The following is a 23,135-nucleotide window of genomic DNA, read 5'->3' as shown; positions in this document are numbered from 1 at the left end:
ACTGCCGCCAGGAGCAGTGCAGAAGTAAGAGTAGCAATACTGCAACCTCACCTACGATAACCTTGCGACCCCTCCACAACTCCTTTTCGGGTCAGGACTCCTACAATTACAACACCATGAAATTTCAGATTTAAATAGCTGAAATCATGATATTTACCATTTAAAAAATCTTATGACCATGAAATTGACCAAAATAGACCGTGAATTGGGTAGGGCCCTACCCATGGGTATGGTACTATTTGCTGTGAGCTGTATTGTGGGCTGACCCCTCCTTAAGACAGGGACTGGGGTTGGAGACACTTAGTAGCTAGCTCCTGAACTAGGCAACAGTGGGTCTCTGAAAAAATGCCATTTCTGTCATTTACATGTAGGAGGAGCTGCTAGTTGGCAGTTCATGGTACTGGGCTGTTCCATGCAGTCTCTGTGTCCTGTGTCCAGCAGAAAAAGATGTGCCTGTATACCTGTTCTCCACTTCCTTGGTAGCATGGGTCCTGTCCAGGAGTGAGACACCATTTGAGCAGCCCTTCAGTTCTGTATTTACCTGAGTGTTGCCTCTCAATTCGGCTGTAGGTGTCAGTGACTGGTCCCATAGCAATGAGGGAATGATCACAGCATCAGTCAGCATCTGGATACATCCAGATCAGCAGTGCCTCCTGTTAAGTCAAAGCTCTGAGCATGGTATTACATGCCTTGTAGCTTCCTGCCACCCCCGAAGGAGTCTTCCAGGTCACAAGAGAGAATTCATGGGGTGTGGTGCCACCCAGCCATGTCTGACTTGGGCCAATGAGTCAGTACCTCGCATAGATGTTGAGTGTCTGGTTTGAGAGGTTCATACCAAGAAAGCAGGACAGTCAGCGAGCTATCTTAAGTGCCTGTACACAAATGCGAGAAGCCTGGGAAACAAGCAGGGAAAACTGGAAGTCCTGGCACAGTCAAGGAAATATGATGTGATTGGAATAACCGAGACTTCATGGGATAACTCTCATGACTGGAGTACTATCATGGCTGGATATAAACTGTTCAGGAAGGACAGGCTGGGCAGAAAAGGTGGGAGAGTTGCATTGTATGTAAGAGGGCAATATGACTGCTCAGCTCTGATATGAAACTGCAGAAAAACCTGAGAGTCTCTGGATTAAGCATAGACATGTGAGCAACAAGGGTGATGTTGTGGTGGGAGTCTACTCTAGACCAGGGGGATGAGGTGGATGAGGCTTTCTTCAGGCAACTAACAGAAGTTACTAGATCACAGGCCCTGATTCGCATGGGGGACTTTAATCACCCTGATATCTGCTGGGAGAGCAATACAGCAGTGCACAGACAATCCAGGAAGTTTTTGGAAAGTGTAGGGGACAATTTCCTGGTGCAAGTGCTGGAGGAACCAACTAGGGGTAGAGCTCTTGTAGACCTGCTGCTCACAAACCGGGAAAAATTAGTAGGGGAAGCAAAAGTGGATGAGAACCTGGGAGGCAGTGACCATGAGATGGTCGATGTTAGGATATAGATATTCAGGCTGTCTGTAAAGGCCTATACTTTAAGAATTTAGATGTATTCTTATCACTTAGCTAGTTATAGAGGTTTAAAAGAAAGAATCAAAGATTACTGTCTCTGTAATGGCCTAATCTTACTGTGACAGGCTAAAGCTGTCAGCTAAGATGTAGTTAGGCAGCCATAAGCTGGGAAGTGTATGGTCACATCCTCACATTCCAAATTAGTCACATTGAAATAAGGTGCTATTGGGCTGTTAGGAATACAATCCTGTCCTGATATTCCTCTCACCTCCAGAGAAAGGGAAGAGCCTAAAAGATGTAAAAGGAAACTTAGTTTGATAGCATCCTGTCTGGCAAGAACTCACTTATCAGTAGACACAGCTGGAAAACCCTTATGTCTGTATAGGTGTAGTTGTGAAATCCCCACTTCTGCATTGTTTTGTATGTTTATTTGCATGGTCTCTGTCTGGTTCTGTAATTGTTTCTGTCTGCTGTATAATTAATTTTGTTGGGTGTAAACCAATGAAGGTGGTGGAATGTAATTGGTTAAATAACCATGTTACAATATGTTAGGATTGGTTAGTTAAATTTCAGTAAAATAATTGGTTAAGAAATAGCTAAGCAAAACTCAGGTTTTACTATATAGTCTGCAGTCAATCAGGAAGGTGGGGGAAATGGGAACAGGGACTGGGGATCGGGGAATTGGGATCATGTTTTGCTAAAGGGGGAATGGGAACAGGGGATGGGAACAGGAACAGGGACACAGGCAAGGCTTTGTGGTGTCAGAGCTGGGAATGGGGACACTAAGGAAGGAAACTGGAATCATGCTTGCTGGAAGTTCACCCTAATAAACATCAAATTGTTTGTGCCTTTGGACTTCGGGTATTGTTGCTCTCTGTTCATACGAGAAGGACCAGGGAAGTGAGAGGGTGAAGGAATAAGCCCCCGAACATCTTGGTGCTGTATCCAAAGTACCCTCCATTAAAACTTCAGAAAAACAAAGCTGTGGAAAGGCAAGGGGAGAGGACGGGGAAGAGGTGGAAAGAAACCAGTTAAGCCTGTTAGGTCAGTTTAAAGTACAGGCTACCAGCAGCAAATTAAGCAAACTGAAGAAAAGAAGGAGGAAAAGAAGAAAAGGACATAGTTAGCTCTGAACCAAGAGTAGGCTCCCCAGCTTGAAACAGCTGGGAACACTTACCGCCAGGTTCTAATTCTGGCTCTGGGAGAAGAGTGGGGGTTGTTACCTGCTCCTGCAAACCCCACCATTTTTCACTTTGAAACCTTTTTTTTTTTTTTCCCCCACTCCCCAGGACCAAGTCCCAGCTCCTGTCTCTAAAGGTGGTCTGTTAACTCTGCTTCTGATTCTAAACCATGTTGTGCCAAATCATCTTTAACCACCCTAACTAATTTACAACCTTTCAGTAGCCCCTGCTGAAACAGCACCAAACTTGAAAGATTACTGGCAGCTTCTCATAATGCTGCCCTTACTTCAAACCTCTCACAAGTGGACTGAAGTGCCTCCTTTCCCTGGAAGGCATTCAGTCCCCATGGGCAGGGACCTTCTTCCACTACCCATATGCCAGAGGAGGATGGGCTCCTCAGCCACCCTCCATTCCTCTGGGTCCCCTAACACTTCCTCCATATCCTTTTTAATCTCATCCCAGGCTGCTCTCTGCACCTGGTATGGGCCTGGTTCTTCCTTATCCATTTATCCAAAAAATCCTTTACCCTGGCTTGGCAGAACCCGCAACTACCATCACGAGAGTTCACTATACCCACTCCAAGCAGCTGCGCAGACTGTTGGGGAGGGGGACTTACAGGCTGCTACTCACCTATCCGATGCGATGCATCCGAGTCACCGGCACCAAGATGTTAGGGGGCTTATTTCTTCACCCTCTCGCTTCCCTGGTCCTTCTCGTATGAACAGAGAGCAACAATACCCGAAGTCCAAAGGCACAAACAATTCGATGTTTATTAGGGTGAACTTCCAGCAAGCATGATTCCAGTTTCCTTCCTTAGTGTCCCCTTTCCCAGCTCTGACACTACAGAGCTTTGCCTGTGTCCCTGGTTCCCATTCCCCCTTTAGCAAAACATGATCCCAGTTCCCCCATCCTCAGTCCCTGTTCCCATTTCCCCCCACTTCCTGATTGACTGCAGACTATATACATGGGCGGCAGGTTTGTATAATTTTTGGTGGTGCCCAAGTGGATCCATCCCATCAATAGGGGATGGATCCCCTACCTTATGCTTCAGGGGGACGTGGTGTCCAGGGTGGCCTGGGGGGTTAGCGGGGTGCCTGGCGCCGCTAGCAGTGAGCAACCCTGCTCCACCCAGTCTCTTCCCACACCACCCCCACTCCACCTCTTTCCCGAAGGCCCTGCCCCTGAGCAATGCCGGGAGCTGGCGAGGTTGAGCAGAGTGGGCTGGGGCCAGGTCACTCACTGCTGCCAGTGCCAGGCCCCCCGCTAATGCCCCAGGCTGCCCTGGACCCCATCACCCCCTGAAGCACAAGGTAGGGGTAGGCACCACCATGTTGTGCGACAAACACTAGACAAAATTACTGGACTTAGTGATGGACAATGCGGGCAGGTGGGTATTATGTCATTCAATCATTCAACCCATAAAATTGCACACATTTTGCCTCGGTGAAATTAAATATTCAGAGAATTACTGGGCCTGTGATGATGATGACCAGGGCTTGCTCACCTGTGGCTCCCCCTCCCTGTGCTGTGGAGGCACAGCCAGGCAGGTCTGCATCTGCAAGCAGGCACCCTGCCTCAGGTGCAGCTCCCATGGGCCCTGCTAGCCAATAGACTGGGAGCCTCCCGGCCAATGGAATGGGCTGGGCTGGGCTGGGGGGTGGAAGGCAAAGGGGGAGATTGTAGGGAGCTTTGGAGAAGGGGAGGCAGTGGGGGAGGGGAGTGGTCTGGCACAAAGGGGAGGGCTCTCTGGAGAGGAGTGACGGGCACAGGGGTCATTGGGAGTCTCTCGAGGGGGCAGAGGGTTGTGTGGGTCTCTGTGGGGCAGGGGGCTGTGATGGGCGGAGCCAGCTGCAACCTGGGTCTGCTCTGCGGGGGGTGTTGCTATAGTCCCCTCAGGAAGCCCCCCCGTCCTGTGTATTTTATGCCAGCCCCGGGGTGCCCATTGCTGCTCCTTTCCCCCGCCCACAGCTCCATCTGTCTGTCCCCACAACCCCCAGCTGTGTCCTTGTGTCTGTCTGTCCCCACCACCCCCGGCTGTGTGTGTCTGTCCCACAACCCCCCCGGCTGTGTCTGTGTCTCTGTTTGTCCCCACAACCCCCCCGGCTGTGTCCGTGTGTCTGGCTGCCCCCACAACCCCCCGGCTGTGTCTGTCTGTCCCCACAACCCCCCAGCTGTGTCCATGTGTCTGGCTGCCCCCATAGCTCACCAGCTGTGTCAGTCCGACAGGAACAGACCCTGCTGCTCGCTCTACCCAGGGCTGAGAGCCGCTGCCTGTGGCTCCCTCCCCCTCCCTGCTGTGGAGGCATGGCCAGGCAGCTCTGGCACTGCCCCCTGCAGCTCCAATTGGCTGGGGTTCCCGGCCAATGGGCTGTGAGCCGAGTCAGCGCTGGGGCCTCTCTGGGGCTGGGGGGAGCTGCCCCTGAGGTGAGAGCGCCCCACATTGCCGACCCCTGGTGCGGGGACCCCCAAAGCAGAGGACCTGGGGCCCAAACATTGGTGGAGCTGGGCCCACCTTCGGGAATATTGCTGGAGCATGGGCCCCATGGGCCCATATAACTCGCCGCCTATGACTATATAGTAAAACCTGAGTTTTGCTTAGCTATTTCTTAACCAATTATTTTACTGAAATTTAACTAACCAATCCTAACATATTGTAACATGGTTATTTAACCAATTACATTCTACCACCTTCATTGGTTTACACCCAACAAAATTAATTCTACAGCAGACAGAAACAATTACAGAACCAGACAGAGACCATGCAAATAAACATACAAAATAATGCAGAAGTGAGGATTTCACAACTACATCTATACAGACATAAGGGTTTTCCAGCTGTGTCTATTGATAAGTGAGTTCTTGCCAGACAGGATGCTATCAAACTAAGTTTCCTTTTACATCTTTTATGCTCTTCCCTTTCTCTGGAGGTGAGAGGAATATCAGGACAGGATTGTATTCCTAACAGCCCAATAGCACCTTATTTCAATGTGACTAGTTTGGAATGTGAGGATGTGACCATGCGCTTCCCAGCTTATGGCTGCCTAACTACATCTTAGATGACGGCCTTGGCCTTCTCTTACTGTGACAGGCTATTACACAGACAGTAATCTTTGATTCTTTCTTTTATACCTCTATAACTAGCTAAGTGATAAGAATACACCTAAATTCTTAAAGTATAGGCCTTTACAGACAGACCTGAATATCTATATCCTAACAGTCGAATTCAGGATCCTGACACAAGGAAGAAAGGAGAGCAGCAGAATATGGACCCTGGACTTCAGAAAAGATGACTTTGACTCCCTCAGGGAACTGACGGGCAGGATCCCCTGGGAGAATAACATGAGGGGCAAAGGAGTCCAGGAGAGCTGGCTGTATTTTAAAGAATCCTTATTGAGGTTGCAGGAACAAACCATCCCGACGTGTAGAAAGAATAGTAAAAATGGCAGGCAACCAGCTTGGTTTAACAGTGAAATCCTTGCTGATCTTAAACACAAAAAAGAAGCTTACAAGAAGTGGGAGATTGGACAAATGACCAGGGAGGAATATAAAAATATTTTTCAGGCATGCAGGAGTGAAATCAGGAAGGCCAAATCACACTTGGAGTTGCAGCTAGCAAGGGATGTTAAGAGTAACCAGAAGGGTTTCTTCAGGTATGTTAGCAACAAAGTGGTGGTCTAGGAAAGTCTGGGCCCCTTACTGAATGGGGGAGGAAAGCTAGTGACAGATGATGTGGAAAAAGCTCATGTACTCAATGCTTTTTTTTTTTTTTTGGCCTCTGTCTTCACAAACAAGGTCAGCTCCCAAACTACTGCACTGGGCAGCACAGTATGGGGAGGAGGTGACCAGCTCTCTGTGGAGAAAGAAGTGGTTCAGGACTATTTAGAAAAGCTGGACAAGCACAAATCTATAGGGCCAGATGCTTTGCATCCGAGGGTGCTAAAGGAGTTGGCGGATGTGATTGCAGAGCCATTGGCCATTATCTTTGAAAACTCATGGCGGTCAGGGGAGGTCTCAGATGACCGGAAAAAGGCTAATGTAGTGCCCATCTTTTTAAAAAGGGAAGGAGGAGGATCCGGGGAGCTATGGGCCAGTCAGCCTCACCTCAGTCCCTGGAAAAATCATGGAGCAGGTCCTCCAGGAATCAATTTTGAAGCACTTAGAGGAGAGGAAAATGATCAGGAACAGTCAGCATGGATTCACCAAGAGCAAGTCATGCCTGACTAACCTAATTGCCTTGTATGATGAGATAACTGGCTCTGTGGATGAGGGGAAAGCAGTGGACGTATTTATTCTTTGACTTTAGCAAAGCTTTTTATATGGTCTCCTACAGTATTGTTGCCTGCAAGTTAAAGTAGTATGGGCTGGATGAATGGACTATAAGGTAGATAGAAAGCTGGCTAGATCGTCGGGCTCAATGAGTAGTGATCAATGGCTCCATGTCTAGTTGGCAGCCAGTTTCACACTATAAGAAGGATGTGGAAAAATTGGAAAGAGTCCAGCGAAGGGCAACAAAAATGATTAAGGGGCTGGAGCACGTGACTTATGAGGAGAGGCTGAGGGAACTGGGATTATTTAGTCTGCAGAAGAGAAGAATGAGGGGGGATTTGATAGCTGCTTTCAACTACCTGAAAGTTCCAAAGAGGATGGATCTAGGCTGTTCTTCTTCGAGTGATTGCTCCTATGCATTCTAGTTAGGTGTGCGCGCCGTGCGTGCACGGCTCTTCGGATCATTTTTACCCTAGCAACTCCGGCGGGCCGGCTGGGCGCCCCCTGGAGTGGCGCCGCCATGGCGCCGAATATATACCCCAGCCGGCCCGTCCGCTCTTCAGTTCCTTCTTACCACCCGTGACGGCCAGTTGGAATAGTGGAGTGCTCTTTACCTCCACAGCCCTAGCGTTTCTCCATTCTTCTCTGTACATAGTTGTTTAAATTAGTTTAGCAGTTAGATTAGTTGAGTAAGTTTAGTTAGTTATAGTATAGTAAGGGAATTAGAGGGGTTAGCCCCTCTTCTTCCACAACCGGTGCGGGCTCATGCCCAAGGCACCGGGGTTTAAGCCCTGTGCGGCTTGCCAGCGGCACATGCCCGTGGGTGACCCGCACGACTCCTGCCTGCGCTGCCTCGGGGAATCTCACAGGACAGATAAGTGCCCGATCTGCACGGCGTTTAAGCCGCGCACCAGAAAGGAGCGAGACTCTCGCCTTAAGCAGCTCCTTACGGAGGCGGCACTTCAGCCTCCCGCGCCATCCCTGGTGGCACCGAGATCGTCCGCGGCGCGCAGCGCACCAGCGGCACCGAGCCGCCCTGGTACCGGCGCTGCTAGTTCTTCACAGACAACACCGACGTCCCGATACCGTTCCCTCTCTCCACCGAGGAAGCGGAAGACGGCACACTCGGCTTCTAAGCCTCCTGCTTCGGGACAGCTTACCCAGCCTTCACCGGCACCTCCGGCACCGGCTGTGGTAGTGCACAAGCCGTGCACGGTTCCGTTGACTGCGGCACCTCAAGAGCCGTCGAGTCCGGTACCTCCCTGCTCCCCGGTGCCAACCGCGGTCGAGCTGCATCTCCCGTCCACGCCCGAGACATTCTTGACGGCGAGAGAGCTCATCGAGCTCACAGAGGCACGGAGCCTCCGGCCCCCAGCACTGCCGGTGCGGGCTGTTAAGTCAGCGGGCAAGCCGGCCATGATGCGGCCCCCTTCCCCTGATGGACGGGATAGACGGCGCTCCAGGACTCGGTCTTGCTCCCGGTCCCAAAGACAGTCACCGTCGCACCACTCCAAGTCCCAGCACCGCTCTCCATCGCGGTACCGTTCACCGTCTCGATGCCGGTCGCAGTCCCGGAGACGCTCCTGGTCCCGATCACCGTCCCGTCAGCACCGCAGGAAGTCCGAGTCCCGGCACCGTTCCCGGCACCGTGACTCCAGAAGCCACTCCCGGCACCGCCGGTCGAGGTCCCGGTCGAGCTCCCGGCACCGGTCGACCTCCCGGCACCGCGGCAGTCGATGGTCTCGCTCGCCATCTCGGTACCGTGACGACCGGCACCGACCCTCGGCACCGTCCGGGCACGGGATGCCAGTTTCGACGGCGCAGTCCGTCAGCGCCTCCGCACCGCCGTGGCCATCCCGTCATTCGTTGGTCGCTTCGCGGGCAGACAGCTATGGCCACCTCCAGTCGGCCCCGCACGGACAAGGTCCACAGGGCACAACAGTGGGGTTTTTGGGTCCCCTGGGCCCAATACAAAGCTCAAGGGCTACCTTGCCCCCAGTGGACCCCAGCCTCCGAACGCAGAGTGCCGGAGGCCACTGTCAGCAGGCCACCCCCATCACCGGGTGAGGCCCAGTTACCGCCTGATCCCGCGGACCATCCACGGTCAGAGTCAGCTGCCCACCCCATAGAGGACCCACCCGCGGAGGCGGTGGTCCAAGGTCTGTCCTCGTCATCTTCACCAGACGCGGTGGCGGGGGCTTCTACAGCAGACCCTCCGCCTATTGACTTGCGGGCCCACCAGGACCTTCTTCGCAGGGTGGCGAAGACTATCGACCTCCCGGTAGCGGAGGTTACTGAGGACGAGGACCCGGTGACAAATGTAATTGGGGCTGAGGCCCCAGTGCGGGTGGCATTGCCCTTCATCCGCACTATCCAGAAAAACGCCACTACCATCTGGCAGTCACCGGCGTCCGTTCCTCCCACCGCCTGCGGTGTCAAAAGGAAGTACTCCGTCCCCCCCACGGGGTACAAGTACTTATACACCCATCCTGCACCAGACTCGCTCATGGTCCAGTTGGTCAACGACAGGGAGAGGCATGGTCAACCAGCTCCAGCGCCGAAATCCAGAGAGGCGAGGCGCATGGATCTGTTGGGCCGAAAGGTCTATTCGGCCGGGGGTCTCCAGCTCCGGATCGCCAACCAGATGGCCCTCCTCGCCAGATACACCTTTGACATCATGGTGTCCCTGGCGAAATTCGCAGAGCTGATCCCGACAGCCTCGCGCCAAGAGTTCACGGCCCTCCTGGAAGAGGGCAAGAAGTCCTCCAGGTCATCCATCCAGGCCGCTCTGGACTCCGCGGACTCAGGCGCTAGAACCCTGGCCTCAGGAGTAACCATGAGGCGCATCTCCTGGTTGCAGTCCTCCACATTGCCACCAGAGGTGCAGTACACCTTGCAGGACCTACCCTTCGACACCTAGGGTCTGTTTTCTGAAAAGACGGATTCCAGAATTCAGACCCTGAAGGACGGTCGCATAGCCATTCGCACTCTGGGTATGCATACACCGGCTACCCAGCGAAGGTCCTTTCGGCAGCAACCCTACCGGCCATTTAACCAGCCTCGGTCGCGACCCTACAATAGCAGACGTCCCGGCCTGAGTCGCCGTAGACTGTCGGGTAACAGGCGCAACCAGAACCAGGCACCTTCCAAGGCCCCTCAAGGGCCCAAACAGGCCTTTTGATGGGACGCCCGAGGACGGCCCATCAGTCTCCGTACCGGATCCTTCCCGTTTATTTTGCAACCACCTTTCCCGCTTTCTCTCGGCGTGGTCCCAAATAACATCGGACAGCTGGGTGCTTCGTACAATCCAGTCGGGTTACCGCCTTCAATTTATTTCGCCCCCCCCTTCCCACCCACCTTCCCCGTCCCTCTTCAGGGACCCCTCTCACGAGCAACTCCTCCTACAAGAGGTCGAGACTCTGTTGAGGCTGGGTGCCATAGAAGAGGTGCCTCACGACATGCGGGGCAGGGGATTCTATTCCCGATATTTTCTCATCCCCAAGGCGAAAGGAGGTCTTCGACCCATATTGGACCTCCGGGAGCTCAACGCGTATGTGCTCAAGCTCAAGTTTCGCATGGTCACCCTGGGGACCATCATTCCTCCCTGGATCCGGGAGACTGGTTTGCCGCCCTCGACATGAAGGACGCGTACTTCCATATAGCGATTTACCCTCCCCATCGACGCTACCTACGTTTCATGGTCAACGGTGCGCACTACCAGTTTGCGGTGCTACCCTTCGGCCTGTCCACCGCGCTGAGGGTCTTTACCAAATGCATGGCAGTAGTTGCTGCAGCCCTCTGCCGTCGTCGCATTCATGTATACCCATATCTCGACGACTGGCTGGTTCGCGGGACATCCCGACAGCTGGTAAAGGACCAGATGTCAGAGATACTATCCCTGTTTCAGTCCCTCGGCCTTCTCATCAATGCCGAGAAGTCCACTCTAGCTCCATCGCAGCGGGTGGAGTTCATTGGAGCGGTCCTCGACTCCACCTTGGCCAGGGCCTGTCTCCCACGCTCTCGGCACCAGACAATGGTATCCATCATCCAGGACCTTCTCACCTTTCCCACGACAACGGTTCGGTCCTGCCTGCGCCTCCTGGGCCACATGGCGTCCTGTACGTTCGTCACGGCGTACGCGAGGCTCCGCCTTCGCCCCTTTCAGTCTTGGGTGGCGTCGGTATACCGCCCGCACTGCGACTCAGTAGACATGGTAGTCACTGTCACAAAGCCGACACTCGATTCGCTCAGCTGGTGGCTGGACCCAGACGTCGTGTGTGCAGGAGTCCCGTTCCGTCCTCCTCGCCCATCCATCACCTTGACCACAGATGCCTCGGCGTTGGGATGGGGGGCTCACCTGGGCGACCTTCACACCCAGGATCTCTGGTCCCCCCAGGAGCTCGCTCTCCACATCAATGTCCGGGAGCTGCGAGCGATCCGCCTGGCGTGTCACACCTTCCACGCCCGTCTGCAAGGCCGCTGCGTGGCAGTCTTCACGGACAACACGACGGCAATGTTCTACGTGAACAACCAGGGCGGAGCCCGCTCCTCCCTCCTCTGCACGGAAGCGATGCTCCTGTGGGACTTCTGCGTGACCCACTCCATTCACCTGGAAGCGTCATTTCTTCCAGGAGTGCAGAACATGCTGGCCGACCATCTCAGCAGGTCGTTCCTCTCCCATGAGTGGTCTCTTCGCCAGGATGTGGTTCACACAATTTTCCGGAGGTTGGGGTTTCCCCAGATAGACCTGTTTGCCTCCAAGGAGAACAGAAAGTGCCATCTGTTTTGCTCATACCAGGGCCGCTCGCCAGGCTCCCTGTCGGACGCATTCCTCTCCTCCTGGACGGATCACCTCCTCTATGCCTTCCCTCCGCTCCCACTCGTACGCCGAGTGCTACTGAAGCTTCGGAGGGACAGGGCCCACGTCATACTCGTCGCTCCGGCATGGCCGAGGCAGCACTGGTACACCCTGCTGCTCGAGCTCTCCGTTCAGGATCCCATGCCCCTCCCGTTATGGCCGGACCTTATCACCCAGGACTTCGGCAGGCTCTGTCACCCGAACCTACAGTCCCTCCATCTTACAGCTTGGTACCTGCATGGCTGACCCACGCAGAGAGGGACTGCTCGGCGGCAGTGCAGCAAGTCCTGCTAGAGAGCAGAAAGCCATCCACTCGATGCACCTACCTTGCGAAATGGAAGCGTTTCGCGCTCTGGTGTGATCAACGAGGCCTCAATCCCTTTGTAGTCCCTATCCCTACCATCCTGGACTACCTCTGGTACCTTAAGGAGCAAGGTCTTGCGGTCTCCTCCTTGAAGGTGCACCTGGCAGCCGTGTCCGCCTTTCGGCCATCCATAGAAGGTCGTTCCATCTTCGCTAACCAGATGGTTTCCCGCTTCCTTAAAGGCTTGGACCGCTTGTACCCGCCGGTGCGGCGTCCTACTCCGACCTGGGATTTAAACCTCGTTCTGGCCAAGCTGATGGGACCGCCCTTTGAGCCCCTGGCCACGTGCTCTCTGCTCTATCTCTCCTGGAAGACGGCCTTCCTCGTCGCAATTATATCAGCGAGACGAGTCTCTGAGCTCCGTGCCCTAACGGTTAGTCCACCATACACCGTGTTCCACGGAGACAAGGTGCAGCTTCGACCACACCCAGCCTTCCTCCCTAAGGTGGTGTCGGCCTTTCACCTTAATCAGGAGATCTTCCTCCCGGTCTTCTTCCCGAAGCCGCACGCTTCATCTCGTGAGCAACAGCTTCACACCCTGGACGTCCGCAGGGCCCTCGCTTTTTACATCGAGCGGACGAAGCCCTTCCGGCGTTCGCCACAGCTGTTTGTAGCAGTTGCTGACCGCATGAAAGGCGAGCCGGTCTCCTCGCAGCGGATTTCCTCCGGGGTGATGGCATGTATCCGGACATGCTACGAGCTTGCTCGCGTGCCACCATGCCGCCTCACCGCTCACTCGACGAGGGTGCAAGCCTCGTCGGCCGCCTTCCTGGCCCATGTCCCCATCCAGGACATCTGTAGAGCGGCCACCTGGTCTTCTGTCCACACCTTCGCTTCCCACTACGCGTTGGTGCAGCAATCAAGAGACGACGCAGCCTTCGGCTCCGCAGTATTGCACTCTGCCACGTCTCCCTCCGACCCCACTGCCTAGGTAAGGCTTGGGAATCACCTAACTGGAATGCATAGGAGCAATCACTCGAAGAAGAAAAGACGGTTACTCACCGTAGTAACTGTTGTTCTTCGAGATGTGTTGCTCCTATCCATTCCAGACCCGCCCTCCTTCCCCACTGTCGGAGTAGCCGGCAAGAAGGAACTGAGGAGTGGACGGGCCGGCGGGGGTAGATATTCGGCGCCATGGCGGCGCCACTCAGGGGCGCCCAGCGGCCGCGGAGTTGCTAGGGTAAAAATGTTCCGAAGAGCCGTGCACGCGCGGCACGCACACCTAACTGGAATGGATAGGAGCAACACATCTCGAAGAACAACAGTTACTACGGTGAGTAACCGTCTTTTCTCAGTGGTACCAGATGACAGAACAAGGAGTAATGGTCTCAAGTAGCAGTGGGGGAGGTTTAGGTTGGATATTAGGAAAAACTTTTTCACTAAGAGGGTGGTGAAGCACTGGAATGGGTTACCTAGGGAGGTGATGGAATCTCCTTCCTTAGAGGTTTTTAAGGTCAGACTTGACAAAGCCGTGGCTGGGATGATTTAGTTGGGGATTGGTCCTGCTTTGAGCAGAGGGTTGGACTAGATGACCTCCTGAGGTCCCATCCAACCCCGATATTTTATGATATTCCAGTCTCAGAAAACTCAGGGTTCATCTACAGGAATATTTCATTTATGGCAAGCTGGTGTGTGACTCTACCCCATACTAGCCTGCTGCAGAGTAACTGTCCATGTTGACCCTGCTGAATCACATTAACAGTTTATTAGTGCACTTTGATCTAGTCCACTTTGAAATGGAACTCAATCAAATCACGCCAACGAACTGTTCATGGGAATCAGCGGAGTCCACATGGACACTTAGTCCATGGCAGGCTAGTGTGGGGGTAGATTCACACTCCAGCTTGCTGTGAACTAAATTTTCATGTAGACAAGCCCTCGGACCGGTGGTTTATACTGGAGCTCTTCACCTCTGCTGCATTGGACTGACACTTAAGTTTTCGTTCCTAAATTGATCAGCTTCCTTTGGAAGCAGCCATTGCCTGTTAACTCTTTGATCCTTCCGCTTACACTCTGGACTGCAGCACCTCCTGACACAGGTCTAGTGAGGTGGTGGTGGTCTCGAGTCATTCTAGGACAGATAGCTGCTTAGCTGGCTAACGTTCTCCATCCTAGAGAGGCTGCCCCCTCCCACTTTAATTGGGAAGGCCCTATGGGTGTATCTTACATGGAATAAGCCCTTCAAAGGAGCTCATCTCCAAAACTTTCCTGGACCCCAACAAGCTGGGCAGAGTTAGAGCTGAGACAAAACTCCAGGGACTGCCTCTTTGCTTTCCCGGCTGCTGTAACCTACAGATAAGGGCCTTGAGGGAAGGTGGGCCAGACTGCCATGGTCTCAATCTACAATCTGCCTCGTGGCCTGTTAGGGAACCTACCCCACCTCATACCTTTGAAGGCATGGGCATTTCTTGTTGCTTTAGGGTTTGTTAGAGGTCTTGGTTCTCTTTTGACGACGAACCATTCGTTAGGTGCTAGTCTCTGCTGGCCTCGCTGCTCACACTGCAGCAAGAGTGCACATGGCAGGATTTCCAGGCATCCCTTGAGCTTCTTGTTCTCCAAGAGTGGTAATTTGCCTTTAAAGAAGGGAAGCTTACTTTGTAACTCTGCTCTGTGAAGAGCTCACACAGGGTTCTCACCCGTCCTTCCACCTCCCCAGAATACAGGGCCCTACACTAAGGCAAAGTGTTGCATTTTAAAAAAACAGCACTTTTCTTCTGCCCTTGATACCGTGAACTGTGCAGTTCTCATGGTGCAGTCATTCACAACTGGATTTGGAAGAGAGCTCTTGCTTCACATGCATTCAGGAGCTGATAGAAAATATTCTTGGGGGAACTGAGGCCATGACATTGGGAATGGAAGGAGCTTGTGCAAAACACTGGTCAAGGGGAGTGTGTAGTCCCTCTCCTGTTTGAACACAGTACCCACGAGTGCAGATCCTGCAGTGATGGTATATACAGAGAAGTAGAATTGCAAGATGAGTAACTCTCCTTTCATTGACAGGTTAGAAGGGCTTTATATCCTGCTGTATAAGTAACACCTGATCCAGCTACCTTGGCCATGGGGACCTTTGTCAATGTCTGAATCCAAGCTGAATAGCAGTAATTTCAGACTTGATTCACACTGCTGCTGTGCCTTTAAAAGCACTTTCAGCCACTCTCTCTGGGCAAACTAACCTTCTGGCCTTTGGGTCTCACAGGTTGCACTCAAAGCCTTCCTGGAAGGGAGGCTGGTCAATCTGCAGATTGAGGCCAGCTGCACACAGCATGGCTACAGGGTGTAATGCATGTATGTGGTGAGGGGAAACAGAACTGTACCTCCAAAAGTGTAAATACTGATACAGCCTTTCTCCCCTCCCCCTGCTTTCCCATTTAATGTCTTTCCTTCCATGTAACTGGGTGGTGGCAAAGCAGCTCCCCATATTGAAGATCTGGTGATGCTTCCAACTCCAGTGCTAAGGCTGCTCAATGTCTTGAGTGACGCTTCTCTTCAGAGTGAAGAAGAATATGAAGGTTGGTATCTGTATTACAGACTGCAGTGCAGTAATGTCGTCGTAGAAATCCACATCCCAGAATGCTGTCGGGATCAGAGTGGGGTGAGAGTTTAGAGGCATAAGGAAAAGGGAGTGAAGAAACTCAGCTGGGATTTGAAACAAGTGCACAGGTACAGGAAGGCTGTTCCAGACGGCAGGAGTTGCAGAGAATACTCTGAGAAGAGACTGGGCCTAGCTGTTTAGAGAGGGTGACCCGGAGACTGGAATAAGTTCATGGATGGCTAGAAGGGCTGCTTGAGCAGATAACGAATGGCTCAAAGCAGCGCCAGGTGCATGCATGTGCAGAACAGGGTGGGAGGGAGGGAAGAATGCTGAAATGCATTGAGTGATGTCATTCAGACATTAGCAGAGATTTAAAATAATCTATCTGTATTGTTGTACATTAGCAACGTTGTGTACAAAGTGCAGACGCTCGGCGAAAGCTAGTCGAGCCCCCTGGGCAGGGGGGGTAGGCTATGGGATGAGCGCTCTTCACAAAGACCCTGGCTTGTAGCTTTCCTCCCTTTTATAACCCAGTATAGAGCACTCCAGCTTCTAACTGTGCAAAAAAATCAGTGAGTGCACACACCAGGGAACAGGACTGGCCCCACTCCTGTGAGCAAGCAGTGCAGCCACATGTGTCTAGTCCATGACACTAGTGCCACAAGTGTTTCCCCTCTGGGGACCCAGGCTCTCACCCTTGTCCTAGACGGGGCTTGTTCCCACTGTGGTGTAGCAGAGACTTGGTGACTGAAGGACACAGTGCTCTGCCAGACTCTGTGTCGTCTGTCTGGAACTGAGACCCCTTTAAATAAACAAGATTTTTCTACTGATGCTTCTGGGACAAGCAGAATCAGTGGGTGCCCCATTGAGTGCAGTCATTTCTGGGGACTGGGAATACTCCAGGTACAAAAGCCCCCTTGCCATGTATTGGGAAGAGAGAGCAGTGCCCCTCCCCAGCCTCCATACTCTCCTGGGTCTGACACCAGGTCGCTGCTGCCTCCCAGCAGCAACCTTGTCTAAATGCTTCTGTACTGCTCCTGTGGCAATCTTCCAGTCCCCTCCCTCTCCTGGTGGGCAGGCGGTGGGACAGTCAGCAGCAGGGAGGCAGACAGCAGCAGGGCTGTGGAGCAGAAAAGTAATCGAGACACCCCAGCGGCTAGGGAAAAATAACAGTTCCCCACCCCCACACCGAGGTGTGTGGCAGCATCTTCCCTTCAGTGCTTGACTCCTGGTGGGGAAGGTGAAGTTAATGGGGTTTAAGAAGAGCTGGAGCATCATGGGATAAGTACTCTCCTGGGCACCATGCTGCCTGTTATTCATGCAAGAGCGTGGGGTGCCTCAGGACCACCATGTGCTTCAGTGTGCCCAAGGGGGTAGCAGGAGGGAGTTGGAGCTGGACTCCAGGCTCCCCGTAGCACCCCAGAGATCCTGTGTTCCCTATGGCCTCCCTCCCACCACAGTGCAGAGTTCAGGGAGAGCACGCTAGCTGAGCAGATTCCCTGGCTCCCCAGCTGGCCTCCCTGTTTGCCACCTGCTTTCCTAGGTTCTTCCCAAGGACTCTTGTTTTTGGTTCCAGTCTTGCCTCTTTAAAATCTGCAGGAACTGCTGTGAGCCACATTGAGCACCTGGCTCCTCCTGGGCCTAGCAAGACCTGCAGAAGATCCTATAGATCAGGGGGAGGTGGAGTAGGTATGAAGATATGAAGGATGGGGAGAGCTGGGTGGCTGCTCTCTGGAATTCCCTCCTGTAGGCTTAGCGCTTCCTTCCAGTATGTGTCCTTGCGGAGCAATGACAGCCTCTCTGTAGGCTAACCCTGATATTGCCCCTTTCTCAAAACCTGCAGCAGAAGTTCTGTCAAACCAGGGGCCAGCAGAGAATTTTTTCACCAAACTGGAGGGTATTTGGGCAAGTCGTTTTTATTGAGGTGGCATTTCAGTCCATCATGAGAACTCTCCAGTGCTGGCTTAGCCACGGCCTTGCTCGGGCAAGTCACTTCAGTATCTGCCCAGTCCCTGGCACGCCTTCCCTCTCCCAGCCAGGATTCTCTCAGTCTTAGCTGGGTCACCACCAAGCCAGCTCTGTCCAGATTCCAGCTCACTCAGACGTTGGGACATCTCTGGTGTATGCCGACAAAGAAGGAGAATTAAGTGTACGATGAGAAGTGACTGATCCAGACTCAGTTGGGACTGCTCACATTCTGCACAGTTGGATTGCCCTAGTGTGGTTTATAACTGGTAATAGTTTGCCAAGCACAGGCCACATGGCTTTCTCTTCCCTCAGATGTGCTGGAAGACATAAGAGAGGAGTGTCAGAAATACGGCCCGGTGGTTTCCATGCTTGTTCCAAAGGAGAATCCTGGCAAAGGCCAAGTAAGTGTGGAGGGGAAGGGGCTTGATATTTATACTACCAGCCTCACTGTCTAGCATTAGTCCTGCTGGATGAGGGCAGTGCTGTGCAACTAGAAGTACCCTGGTTCTGTTGTGCAGCAGCATGAATTTGGCAAGGTGGCTTAGTGTTTCCTAACCTAAGAGATGCCAGACTAGTTTTAGGGGAGTGTTTGGGGTACAGAGCGGAGGATGAGGAAAGTGGGATGAGAAAGGGTGTGTCAAGATGTTCAGCGCCAACTTGCTAAATGTCTAGTACAGAGAAATGAGGAATGGTAGGTAGAATCCTACGTGTCCTTCCCTACAGACTCCGGGGCTGTGACCCCCCTCCCCTGCTGTTCTAGTCCCACAGAGTCTGCTGAGGGCACTCTGGAGCTACAGGCAAGGAAAGCAGTTTGTTAGGGATAATTAGGAGGGGAGGAATAAAGCCAAACTTACCCAATCAGTGAGTGATGGATGAAATCCCTGGGGTCTGTGACTCAATGGCAGTGATGCCCTTGTCTCTGTCTTTCCAGGTCTTCGTTGAATATGCAAATGCTGGTGATTCCAAAGCTGCCCAGAAATTGCTCACTGGAAGGATGTTTGATGGCAAGTTTGTTGTGGCTACGTTTTACCCCCTGAGTGCCTATAAGAGAGGGTATCTGTACCAAACATTGCTCTAGCAGCAGCAGCCATCAGGAGAGTCGGCAGCGCTTCTTCCTCATTTCAGTGTGTTCTGCAGTTGAATGTACAAAGAGCTTCCTAGCCCTGCTTTTGAGTAGTTTTGAAAGGAGATCTGCACAGGACAGAACTGGGCTTTTGCCCTCTAGTGCTGCTTTGTCCTGTACAAAGGTAGCCCAGGTGGCTTTAAAATGATCTGTGTTCTGCTTGTTTGGTTACATTAGAGATGTGGCTCTTGCCTACCCTGGAAGGCTCTTGAGTGACTGGAGTAAGTAGTGGCATTGCCATTACAGGAGACTCAATATGTAAGCAATTGAGGTTAAGTCTGGTTCAGACTGTTAAAAATGTTGCTTGTGTCTTGACACTAATGATCGACTAGTGTTTTGGGAAAGGATCTCTCTGTTAAATATTCATTGCGGAGTGAGAACCCCCCCCCCCCCCATACACATGCTCTGAGACACCCAGGAGGCCCTCCAGAAAGAACAGGAAAGACTACACTTTTTTCCCCCTTTTATCTAAGGTAAAAAGACAAGAAGAAGCCCCTGCATCTCTGGGGTGGGTGGGGGAGGCTTCAGGTCTTTACACCCCATAAAGTAGTGGCCATCTGGCCTGTGGGGTTATGCTGTCACTGACAACTGGCCCAGGGAGACCAGTAAAATTTCCTCCACTCTAGTGTCAGCTGTTGTCTTTTTGGGAAACTGATTGTCAGTGTCAGTGAAAGCAAACTGCTGCCTGAGAGCAGGGCACCTGCAGCAACGTGAGTTCACTTGTATGGACAGGCTGGGCGAATGTGGAATCCGTTAAGCATCTTTGGGGAAAGGACCAGTGTTAGTCCTGACCCCTGTAACACCATGTAATCTAGAGGTTACACATTGCCTGTAGTATGGACATCCATTGCTCTTAGTATCTGTGCCAAAGAGTGCATAGTGCAGAGGCATTCCCGAGCCAGCAGGATTCTGTAAAGGCCTGCTAGAGCACACAGCATTCCTTTCAAGAACTCAGCAGGATGTCTATTCTGAAGACTTGTAAGGGAGAGCAAATTTGTACCTGTCGTCATTTCCTTGTTTGGCTTCTGTTGTAGCATGTGTTTTTTTGTTGCTTTAGCCAGTGTTGATTTATTGGAATCATGGCAGTAAGCAGAAAGCACTGACACTTTTGGCTCTCCATAGGGTACACAAAGGGCCTGAGAATACAAGATCCTTTAGAACAAGGATCCTTGAAATAATCCTACTTGACTGCTAAGGGCCTCTTCCAGGGTGATGCATTCTAGTGCCAGAAGGACTGTGGGGTTAGCAAGCACACTAGTTGGATGCTGTTAGGAAAGAAACAGATTGAGTGTGGCCCATGTCACTGCTTCTCTCTCTTAACAGGAGAGCAGCCTAAATTCGGCTCATGCTCTACTTGCAGTGCTTCAGCATTGAGCAAGAGCTGCTAGAACAGTAGTTCTCAAACTTTTGTACTGGTGACCCCTTTCACACAGCAAGCCCCCTGAGTGCGACCCCTCCCCCGCTTGTAAATTAAAAACACTTTTTTTATATTTAACACCATTATAAATGGTGGATGCAAAGCGGAGTTTGGGGTGGAGGCTGACAGCTCGCGACCTCCCATCTAATAACCTCACGTCCCCCTGAGAGGTCCCGACCCCCAGTTTGAGAATCCCTGCGCTAGAATGTAGTGTTTACAAACCCCACGTGCACAGCCCCCCCTCCTTTGAGTGATAGGCACAGGAGACGAGGAAGTAAAATAACCCTAGGGGGTGTGGAAGCTGCTGCACCAGTTTTAGTGCTGAGGAGAGGCCTCTGATCCCAAGCCCTGTCTAGAGAAATCTTCTGGGGCAGTTGTTGAAGAGATGTCCCTGCCTCACTCTGCACTGAGGCCGCTGCGCTTATCCGGGCAATGTGCTGCTAGCATCCTGCCCAGGCTGGACTTCCAGCATTCTGCACTTGACCTTTCCTGCTGATATTGCCAGTGTGTCGTGCGAGAGTCAGTCTGCAGCATGTCATAAGTCACTTGTCTTCATTCCTTCTCTGTGCTGCTGTGAAGTGGCTACTGCCATGCTGTAATTAAAGTGGAAGCTGGCTTCCCATTATAAGCCACATTTTTAACCCTTCCCTAGCTCCTCCAGAAAGAGCCTGATCTTCCTGAGTTTTTCTGTGCTGCTTCTCACTCAAGGTAGAGGCTTTTCTGAGGAGTTTGGTAAAAATCCCAAAACAAATTTTGATGTTTTAAAAATGAGCCTGTGATTCATTGAACAGACTGTACCGAAGTGTGGTTCAGAGTATCCCAAGCGGGGACTCCAGCTGTGTGTGCTTTGTTTGCGTGTGCTTAGCTGGCCTTGCTGAGACATGGCTCTGAGTATCCAGGAGCTATATTAGTGTTGGGTTTTCAGTGTGTGAAAAGCTGGTTCTATATTTATGGATGTTTAGTATCTTGGTAGTTTAAACTACCATGCTACTGACCTGACTGCTGCTATCTGCCAGGCTGAGCCACAGGGGGAGGACACCAAGGGCTGTCTGTACTGGAGATGAGGTCATGTTAATTAACACAACATTCAAACACTCTGGATGTGAAGATGGCCCTGTTCAGATCATTGTCAGCTGGCCCATCACGTTCACACTCTGCTTAGACCCAGACCATCCTGTTTAAAGGTGACCTTCTCCAAGGCTGACTAGCTCTGGCTGGGGGAGCTGTGCTGTGATGGGAGGGCTCTGAGGAGCACATAGAGGGGATGGCGTTAAGCCATGGGCTTGGGGAAAGAGCATGCATGGAGGGAGGGGGTGATGGGAGCCCAGAAAGGGACCATGAGGAGGAGACAGTAGGGCATGCACAGGCGTGGCAGGAACTCAGGATGGGGATACCGAGGAGTGCGAAGAGACCATGGGGTGCCTGGCTAGCACAGAGCGGGGGTGGGGAAGATGCAGTGTTTTGTCTTTGGCAGGCCTGCACAACTCGTAAAGCGGCGAGAGCCATATTACTGCACAGAAAACAGCTGAGGGCCAAACCCATGCACCCCCAGCGCCACTGAAACACCCCCCCCCAGCCCCTCTGAAACCCAAGACACACACACACACACAGTGCCGTCCACCCTGCGGAAACAAACCCTCCTTCCCCAGCGCCGCCCCGCCGAAACAGCTGTGAGCCAAAAAAGCTTTTTTTGGGGGGGATGATACTTTATTAAGAATTTTTCAATTAAAGCAAACAATTGTATATATGGCACACTAGGGAGGCACTGACAGTGTGTGGAAGCCTGTAGTGTAGAGGGGGAAAGAAACAGCGTGCATAGGAGTAAAATAGGACCCATCTCCTCTCTGCTCAGCCCCACTGTCACACCCCTCTTCAGCCCCTAGCACCCCCCGCTGGATTTCTGCATCCCTCCTAGTCAGTCCCCCCCCCACCACTCGCCTCTTTTCACCTCCTCCCTCCCCTGCCAGAAACCCCCATGCCTGCCCCTAGAACCCCAGTTGGCTCACTGCTTGCCTCTTTGCCCACCTGCCTCTTGCCCACCTGCTCGCCTCCGACTCGCCACTCCCCCCTCCCCCACCCCCCCCAGTATAAAGCCTCATTCAAAGACCCAGGGGTCACTATATTACTGCACACAGCAGTCAATCAATGCAGTTGTAGATAAATCTCTGCATTATGCATTTTTACTTTTATATGACTTTGTATTGAACCTAGGTACTATGTTATAGCGGGCCCCTGAGGTAGTATAATTAAGGTAAAAGAAAAATGTCCTTTTGCTAGAAGTAGAATAAGATCTCGCCCCCACTTTGTAATCAGTTGCCCTGTTGATTGAATGAGGTGTGAATGAGGAAGGCATGGAAGGCAGGCACCTCCAGACAGATGCAACCCTTGGAGAGGGGATGGGAGCCAGACCAGATCAGGCCCAATGCTGCTCGCTCACCCGGATGTAATGGGCCAGTGATAGCCACTCCATAGTTCAGACTGATCCTAACTTACAACTAAGATCCATTTGTAACTTTTGTGTAACTTCTCCAAAAAATTACCAGATCCCCTGAACTCTGGTAGGATTTGTCTGGGGAGGTTTGGTAACCTTCAGAAAAGGGGTTTTGCAATTAAGATATTTCACAAATATCCATCATTCCCTTTCTGTGAACATTTTCCTAGCTTCCTACCCCCAAAATGGCTTGGCTCCAAACACCTGGTGTCTGGCTGAGTTGGACGGGGGCCTCTGGGTGTTGCTGGGGGATCACAAAGACCTGTGTCATGTTTGTAACACTGACTGTAAATTATTTAAACTGTCCTTCTGCTGAGTCCTGGCTCTGGGGCAAGGGCTGATCTGCAGAGGAAGTGGCGGGGGCCTGGCTCGGGTGGGATGTGGCTAGGATTCTTTGGGGCAGGGCAGGGCAGGTGGATGGTGAGGA

General features: G+C 52.4%; 1 protein-coding gene across 1 annotated transcript in view; it reads left to right on the top strand.

The window, feature by feature from the left end:
- UHMK1 (U2AF homology motif kinase 1) overlaps positions 1–21,047 on the top strand; it is a 42,416-nt gene extending 21,369 nt beyond the window's left edge. Inside the window, exons 6-8 of the mRNA XM_039485742.1 lie at positions 15,588–15,686; positions 17,990–18,078; positions 18,609–21,047. Coding sequence (XP_039341676.1) covers positions 15,588–15,686; positions 17,990–18,078; positions 18,609–18,755 — 335 coding nt within the window. The 3' untranslated portion in view covers positions 18,756–21,047. The remainder of the gene's footprint in view (positions 1–15,587; positions 15,687–17,989; positions 18,079–18,608) is intronic.
- The last annotated feature ends 2,088 nt before the right edge of the window (positions 21,048–23,135 follow it).

The sequence above is a fragment of the Mauremys reevesii genome, linkage group 8 (genome assembly GCF_016161935.1).
Source record: "Mauremys reevesii isolate NIE-2019 linkage group 8, ASM1616193v1, whole genome shotgun sequence".
In the NCBI taxonomy this organism is placed as follows: Eukaryota; Metazoa; Chordata; order Testudines; family Geoemydidae; genus Mauremys; species Mauremys reevesii.
This window is presented reverse-complemented; position numbering and strand designations above follow the sequence as displayed.